Source organism: Oncorhynchus masou, unplaced genomic scaffold (assembly GCF_036934945.1).
Source record: "Oncorhynchus masou masou isolate Uvic2021 unplaced genomic scaffold, UVic_Omas_1.1 unplaced_scaffold_29___fragment_2___debris, whole genome shotgun sequence".
NCBI classification, from domain to species: domain Eukaryota; kingdom Metazoa; phylum Chordata; class Actinopteri; order Salmoniformes; family Salmonidae; genus Oncorhynchus; species Oncorhynchus masou.
Window position 1 is genome coordinate 343,867 of NW_027016548.1, and position 13,071 is coordinate 356,937.

The 13,071-nt window shown below is 47.6% G+C and overlaps 1 protein-coding gene across 1 annotated transcript in view; it reads left to right on the plus strand.

The window, feature by feature from the left end:
• Positions 1 to 13,071, plus strand: part of LOC135538732 (supervillin-like) — a 26,172-nt gene continuing 13,101 nt past the window's right edge. The window contains exons 1-8 of the mRNA XM_064964642.1: positions 1 to 61; positions 5,271 to 5,852; positions 6,788 to 6,961; positions 7,558 to 7,586; positions 9,273 to 9,334; positions 10,449 to 10,597; positions 11,623 to 11,854; positions 12,374 to 12,876. Of these exons, the coding sequence (XP_064820714.1) occupies positions 5,551 to 5,852; positions 6,788 to 6,961; positions 7,558 to 7,586; positions 9,273 to 9,334; positions 10,449 to 10,597; positions 11,623 to 11,854; positions 12,374 to 12,876 (1,451 nt within the window). The 5' untranslated portion in view covers positions 1 to 61; positions 5,271 to 5,550. The remainder of the gene's footprint in view (positions 62 to 5,270; positions 5,853 to 6,787; positions 6,962 to 7,557; positions 7,587 to 9,272; positions 9,335 to 10,448; positions 10,598 to 11,622; positions 11,855 to 12,373; positions 12,877 to 13,071) is intronic.

Genomic DNA, 13,071 nt, shown 5'->3' on the forward strand with positions numbered 1-13,071 from the left:
CAAATGCCCAGTCCCTGCTGTTGTTAGTGACCATAGCCGGTCCCCTACGATTCGAGTACATGTAAGTACCGGAGCAAAATTCCTTTATGTAGCCTTCTAAAACAAAACATGTTGAAAGCCAATTTACAATGGGCATTGTTTAGATTTTCGCTCATTTGTAAGTGACACCGTGTGTGCGCTTTCGGCACAACTAGATTGATTCGACTCAAATAAACTGACACAGTTAAGGACACGGTTAATTTAATTAATTTGAATTTAAAGTCCAATTTGATCTATTAATCCTATAGCTACACCGTTAGTTAGAAAAGCCTCTCCAGTGCGCACGAGTGGCAAGGAAAATAGACCCTCGAATTGTGTCCATTACGCGTCAGTTACTGACAAGGAAATGTGTCCCGAATGCAAGGTCTTCCCCCAGTTTAAAAATGTTTTTTTGACATGTGGTATCAAATAGTGAGTATACTCTGTTAATAGATCTGTAATATCAAACTGCAGAGCGACTTGGTCGGCCTCATGTCTTTATCTTACCAAACATTTGACTTGAGACTTGTATGAATAGGAAAATTGCTCTCATTCGTGCCATGGCTCATGTCTTGTTTTGTCATCATTTTTTTTCCATCCGAGTTCTTTCATACTATACTGTGAGATCTTATTTTTGGATCAATATTGGGCGGTGATGATGAATGCATTGTGGCTGATGTCGAGGGTGGAAGTTAGAGTGGGCTGGCATATCAACTAGGACTGAACAGAAAGGGACAGTGATGTCATGTCATCATTCACACTGGCATGTAATTCATGTGATTTAGGCTAGATCTTTTGGGTGCCATCTGGCATTGGTGAAGCAAAATATTCCCAATTGTTCACACGTGGACATCATACAGTAAACAGCTGTTAGTTAATGTGTCACATCATTCCAGGGGCGGAGGTGTGGGTTACAGTATGAGGGGTGGAGGAGGAGAGCTACAGCTGCTCTAGAGGCATTATGTTCCATAGTGTACACAAGTCCTAGAAGCTGCAGTTGTTATGATTTCTAAACTCAATTAGAGTGTATTTGTATAGGCAAAACTCTGCCATGGCCCCAGTGACAGCAGCATTCTGAGCTATTTAAACCCAGAGCATTTTATTTTAAATAGAAGGCTCTGGTTAAATCTATCCCTAATTCACCTGCATCACATGTCCATTGTGTCCAGTGATTATCCAGAACATGGGTACAGAGGTAACACCCCTTAAGCCTTCCGCATGCTTCGGTTCACCGCTCGCATTCTCCCTCAATAGACCTTCGCTTGAAAAGCGAGAAAAAAGTGGCAATAGTACTGGTTGTCCATTTTGAGATGCCGAAGCCAGCGTACACTTCCTCAAAATAGTCAGAATTAATCTAAGATAACTCAAGAAATCTGTCATTCATTTTAACATTTACTGCCGAGGAGATCTTTTTACATCTGACTAAGATGTTTGGTGCAGTATTTCTCGAGTTAAAAAAAAAAAGACAAACACTTAATTGACAAATCCTTACTATTGACCAATCACCGAAGCAGGGGGCGTAGACTTCGGCTGCCGATTTTGGCTTGTATGTATAAATGTTCACCACCTGAATCAGAGATGTAATTCCTCCTACATCACAGAAGGTTGGTGGCAACTTAATTGGGGAGGACGGGCTTGTTGTAATGGCTGGAGCTGTAGAAGTGGAATGGTATCAAACACATGGTTTCTAGGTGTTTGATGCCATTCCATTTGCTCCGTTCCAGCCATTATTATGAGCCATCCTCCCTTCAGGAGCCGCCACTGTCCTGCACTATATGATCAAAAGTATGTGGACACCTGCTCATCGAACATTTCATTCCAAAATCATGGCCATTAATATGGGGTTGGTTCCCCTTTGCTGCTAATACAGCCTCCACTCTTCAGGGAAGCCTTACCGCTTAATGTTGGAAGATTTCTGCTTCCATTCAGTCACAAGAGCATTAGTGAAGTCGGGCACTGATGTTGGGTGATTAGGCCTGGCTTGCAGTCGGCGTTCCAATTCATCCTAAATGTTTTTTGATGGGGTTGAGGTCAGGGCTCTGTGCAGGCCAGTCAATTTATTCCACACCGATCTCGACAGACCATTTCTGTATGGACCTCGCTTTGTGCACGTGGAAATTGTTATCCCGAAACAGGAAAGGGCCTTCCCCAAACTGTTGCCACAAAGTTGAAAGCACAGAATCATCTAGAATGTATTTGTAGGGTGTAGTGTTAAGATTTCCCTTCACTGGAACAAAGGGGCCTAGCCCGAACCATGAAAAACAGCCCCAGACCATTATTCTTCCTCCACCAAACTTTACAGTTGGCACTATGCATTCGGGCAGGTAGCGTTCTCCTGGCATCCGCCAAACCCAGATTTGTCCATCAGACTGCCAGATGGTGAAGCTTAATTCATCACTCCAGAGAACGCGTTTCCACTGCTCCAGAGTCCAATGGTGGCTTTGCACATGGTGATCTTAGGCTTTTGTGCGGTTGCTCGGCCATGCAAACCCATTTCATGAAGTTCCCGATGAACAGTTTTTGTGCTGACTTGCTTCCAAAGGAAGTTTGGAAGTTGGTAGTGAGTGTTGCAACTGAGGACAGACAATTATTACGCGCTACACGTTTCAGCACTCGGCGGTCCCGTTCTGTGAGCTTGTGTGGCCTACCACTTCGCGGCTGAGCCGTTGTTGCTCCTCGACATTTCCACTTCACAATAGCTCTAGCAGGGCAGAAATTTGATGAAGTGACTTGGAAAGGTGGAATCCTACGACGTTGAAAGTCACCGAGCTCTTCAGTAAGGCCATTCTACTGCCAGTGTTTGTCTATGGAGATTGCATGGCAGTGCGCTCGATTTTATACACCTGTCAGCAACGTGTGTGGCTGAAATAGCCGAATCCACTCATTTGAATAGGTGTCCACATACCTTTTGTATATATAGTGTACATTAATGCTGTTCATAGCAGTTCCTCAATGCCCCGTGTGTCCTCAGGGTCAGCGTGGGACCAGGGTGAAAGAGGGACATAAAACATAGTGTCCGTGACTACCTCAGCTCTGTTTACAATGACATGCGGGGAGATACGATACCCACCTTCCGTTTTGCCTCATTAAAACCTCTCTATGAACTTCCATGTGCATGTTGATTCAACTTTATCTTGGCAAATATTGTATACAGTCTCATTTCTCTGTGTATTCCTAGCGAGTACTAACTAGTCTGTTCATCCGGGTGCTTTAGACCAAGCTTGTCAGCTAGTGTTACTGGATTAGGGGCTGATGATCCATGCCGAGCTCCAATGGCAACCAACCTCTCTCGCCCAATCCAGCCTTTCCTAGCCCGTCACATGACCTCTGCACCGGTCTGCCCAAAAGATGGACACTCTGTCTCCGTCTTCATTGTCTTACACTCAATTACACTGTATTGGAACGTTTCTCATCTTGCCCTCTCTTACCCTTGAGACGGTAGGGTTATACTAACCAAGCTGTCTCTATTCTTGTGGTAGTCATTTTGTGGTTGTGTTGAACTTGACCTCACATACACAAACATACACACGCGAGCACACTAACACAGCTGCCCTTCTGAATCTTGATGTCCCATGGGGATCACTGCGTCTGACAGCTCAGCTTTCGGTGTCTGGCCCTTTGCTGTCGTCTGCGGCAACGTCAGATTTGCAGATTCACCTGGCTCTATGTTAGTCGCTTGCTCACACTGTCTGAGAGCTGCAGTCAAAGAGTGAGTAGGGAATGCAAAATCTATTTAAAGGTCAACCATGTCTTCCGTATATAAGCTTGCAATCTGGAAGACACTCTTGTCTCACACCATTCCCAATACACCCAGAGCAAGCGGTGTGTCTACAGTGTAATCGATGTCTGTGTTTATCTGTTTATGGTGGACACCATGACTGTTACAGACCACCACAGAGTACAGTGCCCTTAAGCCTGCAGTAGCTCAGCTGTGCTAAGTCCTATGAGTCCCGTAGCTCTCTCTGCTCATTGTTCCATAGGCCCCATTGTGTTTCAGCTGTGGTGGGAAAGGGACAGGAATGCCGACGCTACCATTTAGCCATTTCAGAACACCACTCACACGCCAATTTCTGGCGGCCTATCAAATGGCTCAAGTCCCTGCTGATTGAGAATACAAATGTGGTGATGTCATTATTTGTATTTGATTAGTGGTTCAGATCCTTGTTTGTGTTCAAACAGCCAGGTAACCTAGTAGCCAGGGTGTAGGTTTTGCATGTGTGTGCTTGTTGAGAGAGACATTAGACCGTCAGATGAGTGAGTATGGACAGTTCTGCTCAGGGACTTTACTAGGGACATACATTCCCAATGACATGTTTAGTACCATGTTATTGGTAGAGGATCAGAATGAATGCGGTAGCCTACGTAAACTATGACTGGGTTTGAAAAGCCAGCAAACTATACCAACTCTGGGTAGGCCTATTTACAATGTGATTTACTTTATAAATGTCATTTTTTGTTTTGTTAGTGAACTTATCACTTGCCGGACAGCGTCTCCACATGTTCCGCTCGCTGACATAGGAAGGCACTAACTAACTAACGTTGACAGCAAGAGCCACTGATCTTTGTCCAATCTTAATGAAAACCAGTGGAGTTATACTGGGAAACCTGCAGACAGTCAGCCATGTACTGTAGGGACTCAAGTGGAGCTGGCTGACTGGCTGGCTGGCTGACTGGCTGGCTGGCTGGCTGACTGGCTGGCTGACTGGCTGACTGACTGGCTGGCTGGCTGACTGGCTGACTGGCTGGCAGTGGTATAGGGTTTCAGTGCAAGGGGAGATTCCTGCTTTTCAGAGCAGGTTATCTTACAGGGCTTCAGCAGGAAAGAGGAGGGAGAAAGAGAAGAGAGAGACGGGCGACATGGGAAGGAAGGAGAATAAAAGAGGGAGCAAATCGTAATGTAGCCGGTTGCCTACAGATGGCATGCTGCTTTAAAACGAGATGAAGCAAGACGCTGATTTTATAAGGGACATTTCAACTAGGTATGGTTTGTTTTGGTTCAGTGCTATGTGGGTGTCAAGATAGATTTGTGTAAAATTGGGCCACTGTAAATTCTTTAGGTTTTTGTTCCGTCTTAGCGTCATGTCATTTGATGTAATCGTGCACTTGTAGGCTGGTGGTATGTTTATGTCGTAGTGATTGACTTAACCAAGAACATACATATGTAAAACAAACAATGAATGAATTATTCAACTGGTTGTGAATGAATGTGTGGCAGTTATCTGATGTTTCTATTGCTCCCTCTGTCTCAGCAGAGCAATGAGCTCAAAGGAAGGATTTGTCTGTCTGACACCCTGCTGATTGGAAGAAGACATTCCCAATGCCAACAACGGAGGTGCTGATTGGTTCTGCCTGCCAACTTTGGACCTTTTGACCATTTATCCTTTGGTGTCTGATAGCTGAGAAGTGACATAGGGGGGAATCTCTCGAGGTTTGAGTCATCAATGCCCAGGTCATTGTTAAAGGAGACCTACTGAGACAGACAGGGAGAGGAACATACAGGGAGAGGAACAGACAGGGAGAGGAACAGGCAGCATGGACACTATAGAGAACTCCGCCTTGGAGCCCAGATCGGAGCGGATCGCCCGCTACAAGGCTGAAAGGAGACGGGAGCTACAAGAACGCTATGGCAACATGGAGGAGCTCCCATCCAAGTGGGTGAGGAGGGATGGGACTCTCATGAACTCAGACAGGATCCTCTCTGGGGGGGTGAACGGCAGAGCGGGGGGGCCGGAGGGGGGCAGGAGGGAGAGCAACACCCCTCTGGAGTCAGAACCGAGGAGAGTCTCCAACGGCTTTGAGGCAGACACTGCTGCAGACCCAACATACCTCCGAAGGTGAGTCCCTTCCATGTGTAGCCATTAGCCAATCAGTAGTGGAGATCCTTCTCCACCCCCAGCAGGAAGACAAAGAGTGATGCTTCAGACAGATTGCATACACTGACTGTGATGTCACCCCACATGCTGACTCAGACCACTGAACCTAGTTATGCTGAAAGTATGCAGGTAATGTCTGCTGGACATCAGTGAGTTGCTGTCTTATACAGTATCAGGCCATGTACACATAGAGTAACAGCCCCAACAGACTGGCCTTTTCCCTGTTCCCTAACAACAGATTGATGAAACAACCCCCCACCAGTCACCAAGCTCCTTCTCCAGTGAACATTCTTTCCTGTGACCTTTCAGCCTCGTCAAACAGTCGTCAGAGTTCACCTGTGCTTTATGGCCTTTGTTGCTAATTCAAAAGGAGCGAGCTAAACCCGACTCCCAGCGTCATGCAGTTCTAGTACAGCAGAGATCACATTGATTCGTCCATGTGTATATTATATCCCGCTGGCCTGGACTCCCTTTCCTCTAAGAGGTACAATACTTTGTCAGGAGTGCTCTTTAGGAATTGGCGTCGTGGTGGTAGTTTGCCACTTTCCTTATGCCACCTCTCTCCCACCTCCCCCGCCCCCAGGCAGTGTTCTTCTGGCTCTGCCGGCATGTTGAGTGGGGGGGAGCCCCTAGCTCCCCCAGGCCCCCCTGGACCCGACGCGGCCCAGCTCCAAACGCGGGTGTCGGTGGGCCAGTTGAGGAGTGTCCTGCTGCAGCAGACCGGGACTGGAACACAGCCTGAGAAAGTGTAGGGTCTCCTGCATGTTACGGCCTGTGTGTGTGTTGTTATTCTGAATCTGTGTGGGCGTCAGTCCCACTGCTTCCAGTTTCTCACTATCTCTCTCTCCCCTTCTCTCCCGATGCTCTTCCTGTTCCTCCGTGGTTGGGGATAGTAGTCCTGACAGTGGCCGCGCGGCCTCTTCCTTTGACCTGGCTGTAAAGCCGGGCCTGGAGGGGGGGCGGCAGCGCACCCATCGCTACCTCCCTGGGGTGTCAGGCGGGGGCCGCAAAACCAACGAGCGCTTCAGGACACAGCCGATCACAGCCTGCGAGGTGCAGGAGAGCGGCGGGTAGGGACTGTGTGCTGCGGCCAGCCATATCAACCAGGTCATATCACAGCATGCAGGTCAAGGTTCATCTGGAAGACTCTGCCCTAGTTTGGTTACTCTTCAGGTGGAGAGGTTTGCTGTGTTTTGTGCCGTTGCTGTGTTTTGTTTCTTCTTTTCTGATTGTTTTGATAGTGTGTGATAATGGTTTGTATGCATGTAAATGCTCTCCAGATATTTACTGTCCCCTCATAGAGGAGCATCTCTTTTGGTGGTCCTGGTGGTTATGTATTGAACTAAGTTGGCCTTTGTACACTGGCAAGCGGCATGATTTGCGTGTATGTTTGCATCCGTTCATGGCGCTTAATAGCAACCTTGACATGAACAGTGTTGCTTTGTTGAGCGTGCAGATATGACCCAGGAGCCTGGGTCTGTGTGTGAGATACAGTAACCCGCACAGACATCAGAGAGAGAGAGTGAAAAGAGAGAATTACACCAGGCAGGAATGAGCATGGTCAAACTCATCTCATCTTTTGTCTTGTGTGCATGTTTCAGTAAATGACCACGTGTTGATTCTCTCTCTGTCTCTCTGTCTCTCTCTCTCTCTCTGTGCCCCACAGGCTGCTAGAGGAAGAGGCGAACGCAAAAGGTAACGAACCCCTGCCCACTAGCCTCTCACATGGCCTGTTTTATTTTGACACACACAAACGGCTGATCCATTGCCTATTGCACAGCCTCTGTACTGCCTCTGTGTTAACTGAGTGGGGGGAGAGAGGGACTGAGAGAGAGACAGAGAGAGAAACCGAGAGAGAAACAGAGAGGGACAGAGAAAGAGTGCGCAAGAGAGAGAGAGGGTAACAGGCATAGTGCTGTGTGGCTTGCCAGAGGTAATGTTTAACACAGTGACAAAGAAGAGCAGGTGCTCTCTCTCTCTCTCTCACTCTCTCCCCCCTCTTTCTCTCTCTCTCTCCCCTCTCTCTCTCTCTCTCTCCCCTCTCTTTCTCTCCACTCTCTCTCTCTTTCTCTCTCTCTCACTCTCTATCTCTCCCCTCTCTTTCTCTCGATCACAGACATGCCGACATGGGAGATAGGAAATGGCAAAGCGCTCTGATCAGCACTTGTCTCTACAAGTAGCGTGTGATAAAATGGCTCAGCAGGCTACTGTAATAGGCATTTGTCATCACACTGTAGCTGAGAGACAGACAGACAGACAGACAGACAGACAGACAGACAGACAGACAGACAGACAGACAGACAGACAGACAGACAGACAGACAGACAGACAGACAGACAGACGGGTGGATAACACGGGGTCAGAAGGGATAACTGTTTTTGTTTTTCTAATTTCACTCAAAAACAACCGATAATATAAACACACAAACCTATATCAACTAACAGTTACTGTATAACAGTACGTTCATAACAGTAAACCTGATGAATATATACTCTGACCTCTACTTACACTCAACCCCAGCTCCAGAGCTGCCTTTATAGAACGTCTATAATAAACAGTATATCAAATAAATCAAGGGATTTTATTTTTAAACACTCCACCAGACCCAGATGGGAACAGGGTGACAGTAGAATGTTGAAGTTCCTCGGTGGGGATGGATTTATGAGCCATAAATAAATGCCTGAGCACTACACAGCCACTATAAAAAATAGTCCCCACAGTAGCTGTCCAATAACTTCTCTCTCATGCATTCATTTGGCTGTCCACCTAAAATACAATGATTGAATGGCCATTGAGAGCAGTGTTAGACACAACAGAGACAGTTGACACTCACTCGATCAGCGTTTGCCGTCCAACTGCCTGGTCAAAAGGATGAGCTGTGTGGTCGTTAAGTTCAAGCCAGGTGAGAGGAGAAGTAGGCAGCTAGCGGTGCCAGCTGAGAGAGAGTGGTGGTGGTGCCATGTGACAGTGTAGTAAGAGCCAGGTGCAGGGAGATGGCCTCACACGAAGGGGGATCAGTCTATCGCATTGTGTCGCAGTGGTCCGACGGTTTGACTGACAGGCCTGACTGCTACTATGAGCAGGAGAACTATTTTTGCTGTATGACAGGGACTGTGAGTTTGCTATATGATTATAAGGTGTGTTGGGTGCTGTTAAATGTTTTTGTTTGCCTATTTGTTATTCAGGGGGTTAATGTGTTTGGCAGGCTCAGTGATGGTAAAATGATATCCCTGCTGATGACACAGACAGGCTGACAGGGATTTAGCATTTTAACATGGTGTGTCTTTGAGTGCGCATGTACTTAACTCTTACTGTATTTGACCTCTGTTTGCCTGACTGGATGGATGTATTTAATGTCATGTATCCCCCCCCCCCCCCCAGCTGATGTGAAGACAGACGACAGAGCCAAGATGAGTGTGGCGGACAAGATGTCTTTGTTTAAAGTAAGCACGCCCATCTAGCTCAGCCTTTGCTGTGAAACAGGACCCTCTCCCAGGACCCCCCTCCTGTTCCCTTGTACCATGTTGTCCGTCTCCATGCCCGATCACAAAAGGTCATCACCATGGAGACCAGGGGGGCTACACAGGGCTTATGTCTCACAACAGCACATCAACAGACACAACAGAGCCCATGTTGAGAGAGAGAGACAGAGAGAGAGAGAGAGAGAGAGAGAGAGATCTCATGTACCAGTCCTGGCGGCTGCTCACCAGTCACGGAGCAACGCATGATGAGCAAGCAGGCTGAGCATGCAGAGCTGAACACACTGAGCTAACGTTGAGGAGTATGAATGGCCAAACAGGTGCTGCTCTCGGATCCAGACAGTGCCTTGTATAATAGTACTGTACTAATATATCAGGAAGCCAGACCACAGAGTGCATGCAGATGGACCCTTCTGTTCTTAGTTTACTCCCATTGGTCAATGTTTTATTGTTTATGTAGCCGTTGGCAGCCTGTCTTGCCCCCCCCCCCCCAATATTTCACTTCCTGGTGGGTTTTAGTCACGTAGCATCTGTCGAAACCTAGGTGAAAATTAGCCAGGGACTATCAAGCCATGAACAGGCATTAACAGGTGTTTGTAATTAGCCCGTAGCTAGCTCCTGTCAGGCTGGTTGGTGCAGGGGGGAGGGAGGGGACTGAGGGGAGGGCCAGGGAGGTAACGGTACACTGCTGAGGGAGCTCTGGTTACACTGTGACCTACAGGCCTGGCATTCTATCCCTCTCCTCTACCTTCTTACATAGGCCACCCACAGCACCTGACAGATCCCTGGTTTATTCACCAGCTATCCGACCACTGCCTACAGTACTGCACCTCCATTCACATGCCAGGAAAGGGAGAGACTTTCAATGAAAGAGATGGAAAAGGAGAGGACATTTTTTGTCATTTCAACCATTATATGCTCTGTTTGATCTAAGTGTTGATTATACACCTGTGGCAAAGGCATTATTGTGCAACATGTCATGGTCAGATATTACGTATCAATTATCAACAGAAATGTTATGAATGGTTTTTCCTCTCACTTTCTTTTTCTCTTCTCCCTATTTCTCTCTTTGTGGCAGGAGCTAGAGAAGACAGCAGCCCCTGAGGCCTCCTCCTTTCTGAAGCCTCGCTCTGGCAGCGCCACGTATGAACGCAGAGGACGCCGTGGCAACGAGCACCGCTCACTCACTCAGCCGATTACCTGTGAGGAGGTGGTGGTGGCCACCAGGTGAGCAGGGTCAAGGGTCACACCTCGGTGGTTAATGGACAAGGATATGTTGTATCGGTTGGCAGTGAGGTGTTGGCAGACCGTATGCAAAAAACATTGTCCTCTCAGACATTAAAATTCCTTGCCCAGTGGGTTGTGGAATCCACACGGAAGGCAGGTTATGAGATCATAACTGATTAAAGTTGTGATACGGTTTATGGTATACGTTTTATGTATAGCATTCTAGATAATGCATTATAGTAAGATCTTTTGGTATGATACCTCTTAGATGTAAACTCCCCTAAAGAGGGGACTAGCGTGCTTTTGGTACCGGTTCCGACCAACATTTTTGCTTATAAAATCGATGTGTGGACACCGTAGATCGAAATGGCTTGCATTCAGCATTAGCCCTAGTCCTCTTCCACTTGTGTGACTAAGGCTGTGACATCACTTGAAGCTGGGATGTCCCGCCTACCATTTAATTCGCTCTTACGACTGTCCATCAACTCCTGGCTGAACACATCACAGCCACTGACAAAGCATATGCCTGCAATCCTTTAGATCCTAGCGCAGCAGGAGAGCGTGGGTTCGTCGCTCTAGCACATTCAGATATCGATTTATAGCCAATTTTATCAAAGTAATCAAAAAATAATTCATAGATTTTAAACAAAAAACACTTTCTGTTTGTCATAGATGGACAATATTAATATGAGATGAAAGGCGATTTCATAACGAGTTCAGGAAGCCAAGCTAGAATCCTGTGTGATGTCCAGAAGGGTGGAGGCAGATTATTTAATCAAGAGAAACCTTAAGAAAATATGCCAAACAAACAAATATGTGTTTTACAGATAGAAGGAAGGTGAAATCTTAGTTAGTCATTTTGCAATTTGATTGTACTATATTTAGAAAGCATATCATATTTTCAAGCCCTATTCATACAGATTTGTCGAATAGAAAATTCATCATATAAAATATTTCTCTATTTTAACTATTCTTCTATGGCTTCCATTCACCATCCTTCTTCTCCTACCTATCTATCCCAGCAGCACCCCACAGCCAGCAGAGTCAGGCGAGGCCCAGGCTGTGCAGGCCGAGGCGGAGGCGGTGGAGGACGATGAGAACAGTAAGCTGACTATGAGCGAGAAGCTGGCTCTGTTCAACAAGCTGTCCCTGCCAGGGAACCAGGGGGATGCCACTCCCCATGCCCCCCCAGAGAGACGCAGGCAGAAGGGGGCACGCTACCGCACACAGCCCATCACCGTGGAGGAGGTCAGCCTGGTGAGTGGTTGTGGGACCAAGAAAGACATCCTCAGAGGAATGGAAGAGGGAATATTAGAGATGACATTAGCAATTGTGTGTGCCTTTCTTTAACTGAGAAATGCGGATTGTGACGTGTGTGTGTGTGTGTGTGTGTGTGTGTGTGTGTGTGTGTGTGTGTGTGTGTGTGTGTGTGTGTGTGTGTGTGTGTGTGTACTGGATGTTGACGGGAGCATGAGTAGGTGTATGTACCCCAAATTGAATGTCACACGGAGCCTCTAACTGTTCTGAGCACTGGATTGATCAATAGTTTTATTTGATCAGTATCAAAGCAGTGTTGACCATAACATTGTCCAGAGGGTAACACTACACTACACTACACTAGCGCCCAATTCAATCACACTAAAATTAGACAGGTCCAAAATGATGACTCAGAAATATGTAGTAACCTCTTAGCTTTCATACCAATTGACACTATTGTGATGAGTAGAATCTATCATCTCCATGTCTCTGACAGTATTCTCCTCGCTTTGTCCTCAGCTCCAGAAAGGCCCCATCCAGCTGCCCCCGCTGTGCTTGTCCCCCACCCTCGCCGACCGGCAGCAGGAGCAGTCCGTCAACCTGAGGCCCAGTGAGGTGCGCCAGGCCCAGCCTCGACCCGGGGCCGACGTGGAGCCTAACACAGGACCTGACCCGTCCCAGCAGGGCCTGCAGCAGCGCAGGGACTCTGAGCCAGGAGAGATCAGAGGCATCCTGAGGAAGAACCCCTCTGGAGCACCAGAATGGGACCGAGACAGAGACACTATGAGGGAGGGCAGACAGCAGGACCAGAATGGAGGAGGGGAGAGGAGGGCAGAGAGACATGAAAACGTACCAGTGCCTCGTAGAGAGAGACCAGCCTCCTCTGCCCCCTGGAGACAGAGGAACAGGAACAGGAGGGAGACGGTGGCCGTGTGTAGCCCAGCCAGGCCCTCCTCAGAGCAGGGTCACCCCCTGGAGGAGAGGCAGATGCACCCCCCTGGGAACACCACTGGGAGAGACAGGTACACGATTAACACAAGAGCCAACATACAGGCCTTTTAAATGACGTGTCTGTGCGCGAACGCTGCTGGAATGTTGTAATCCTGAGCGTGTATTGAAATGTGTGTGCTGCAGGAGGGATCTTTATTGCTGAGTGTCGTGGAAGGTTTGTCCTTGTGTTTTCAGGTGTGCGAGTGAGCATGTGCACAAGAGAGAGA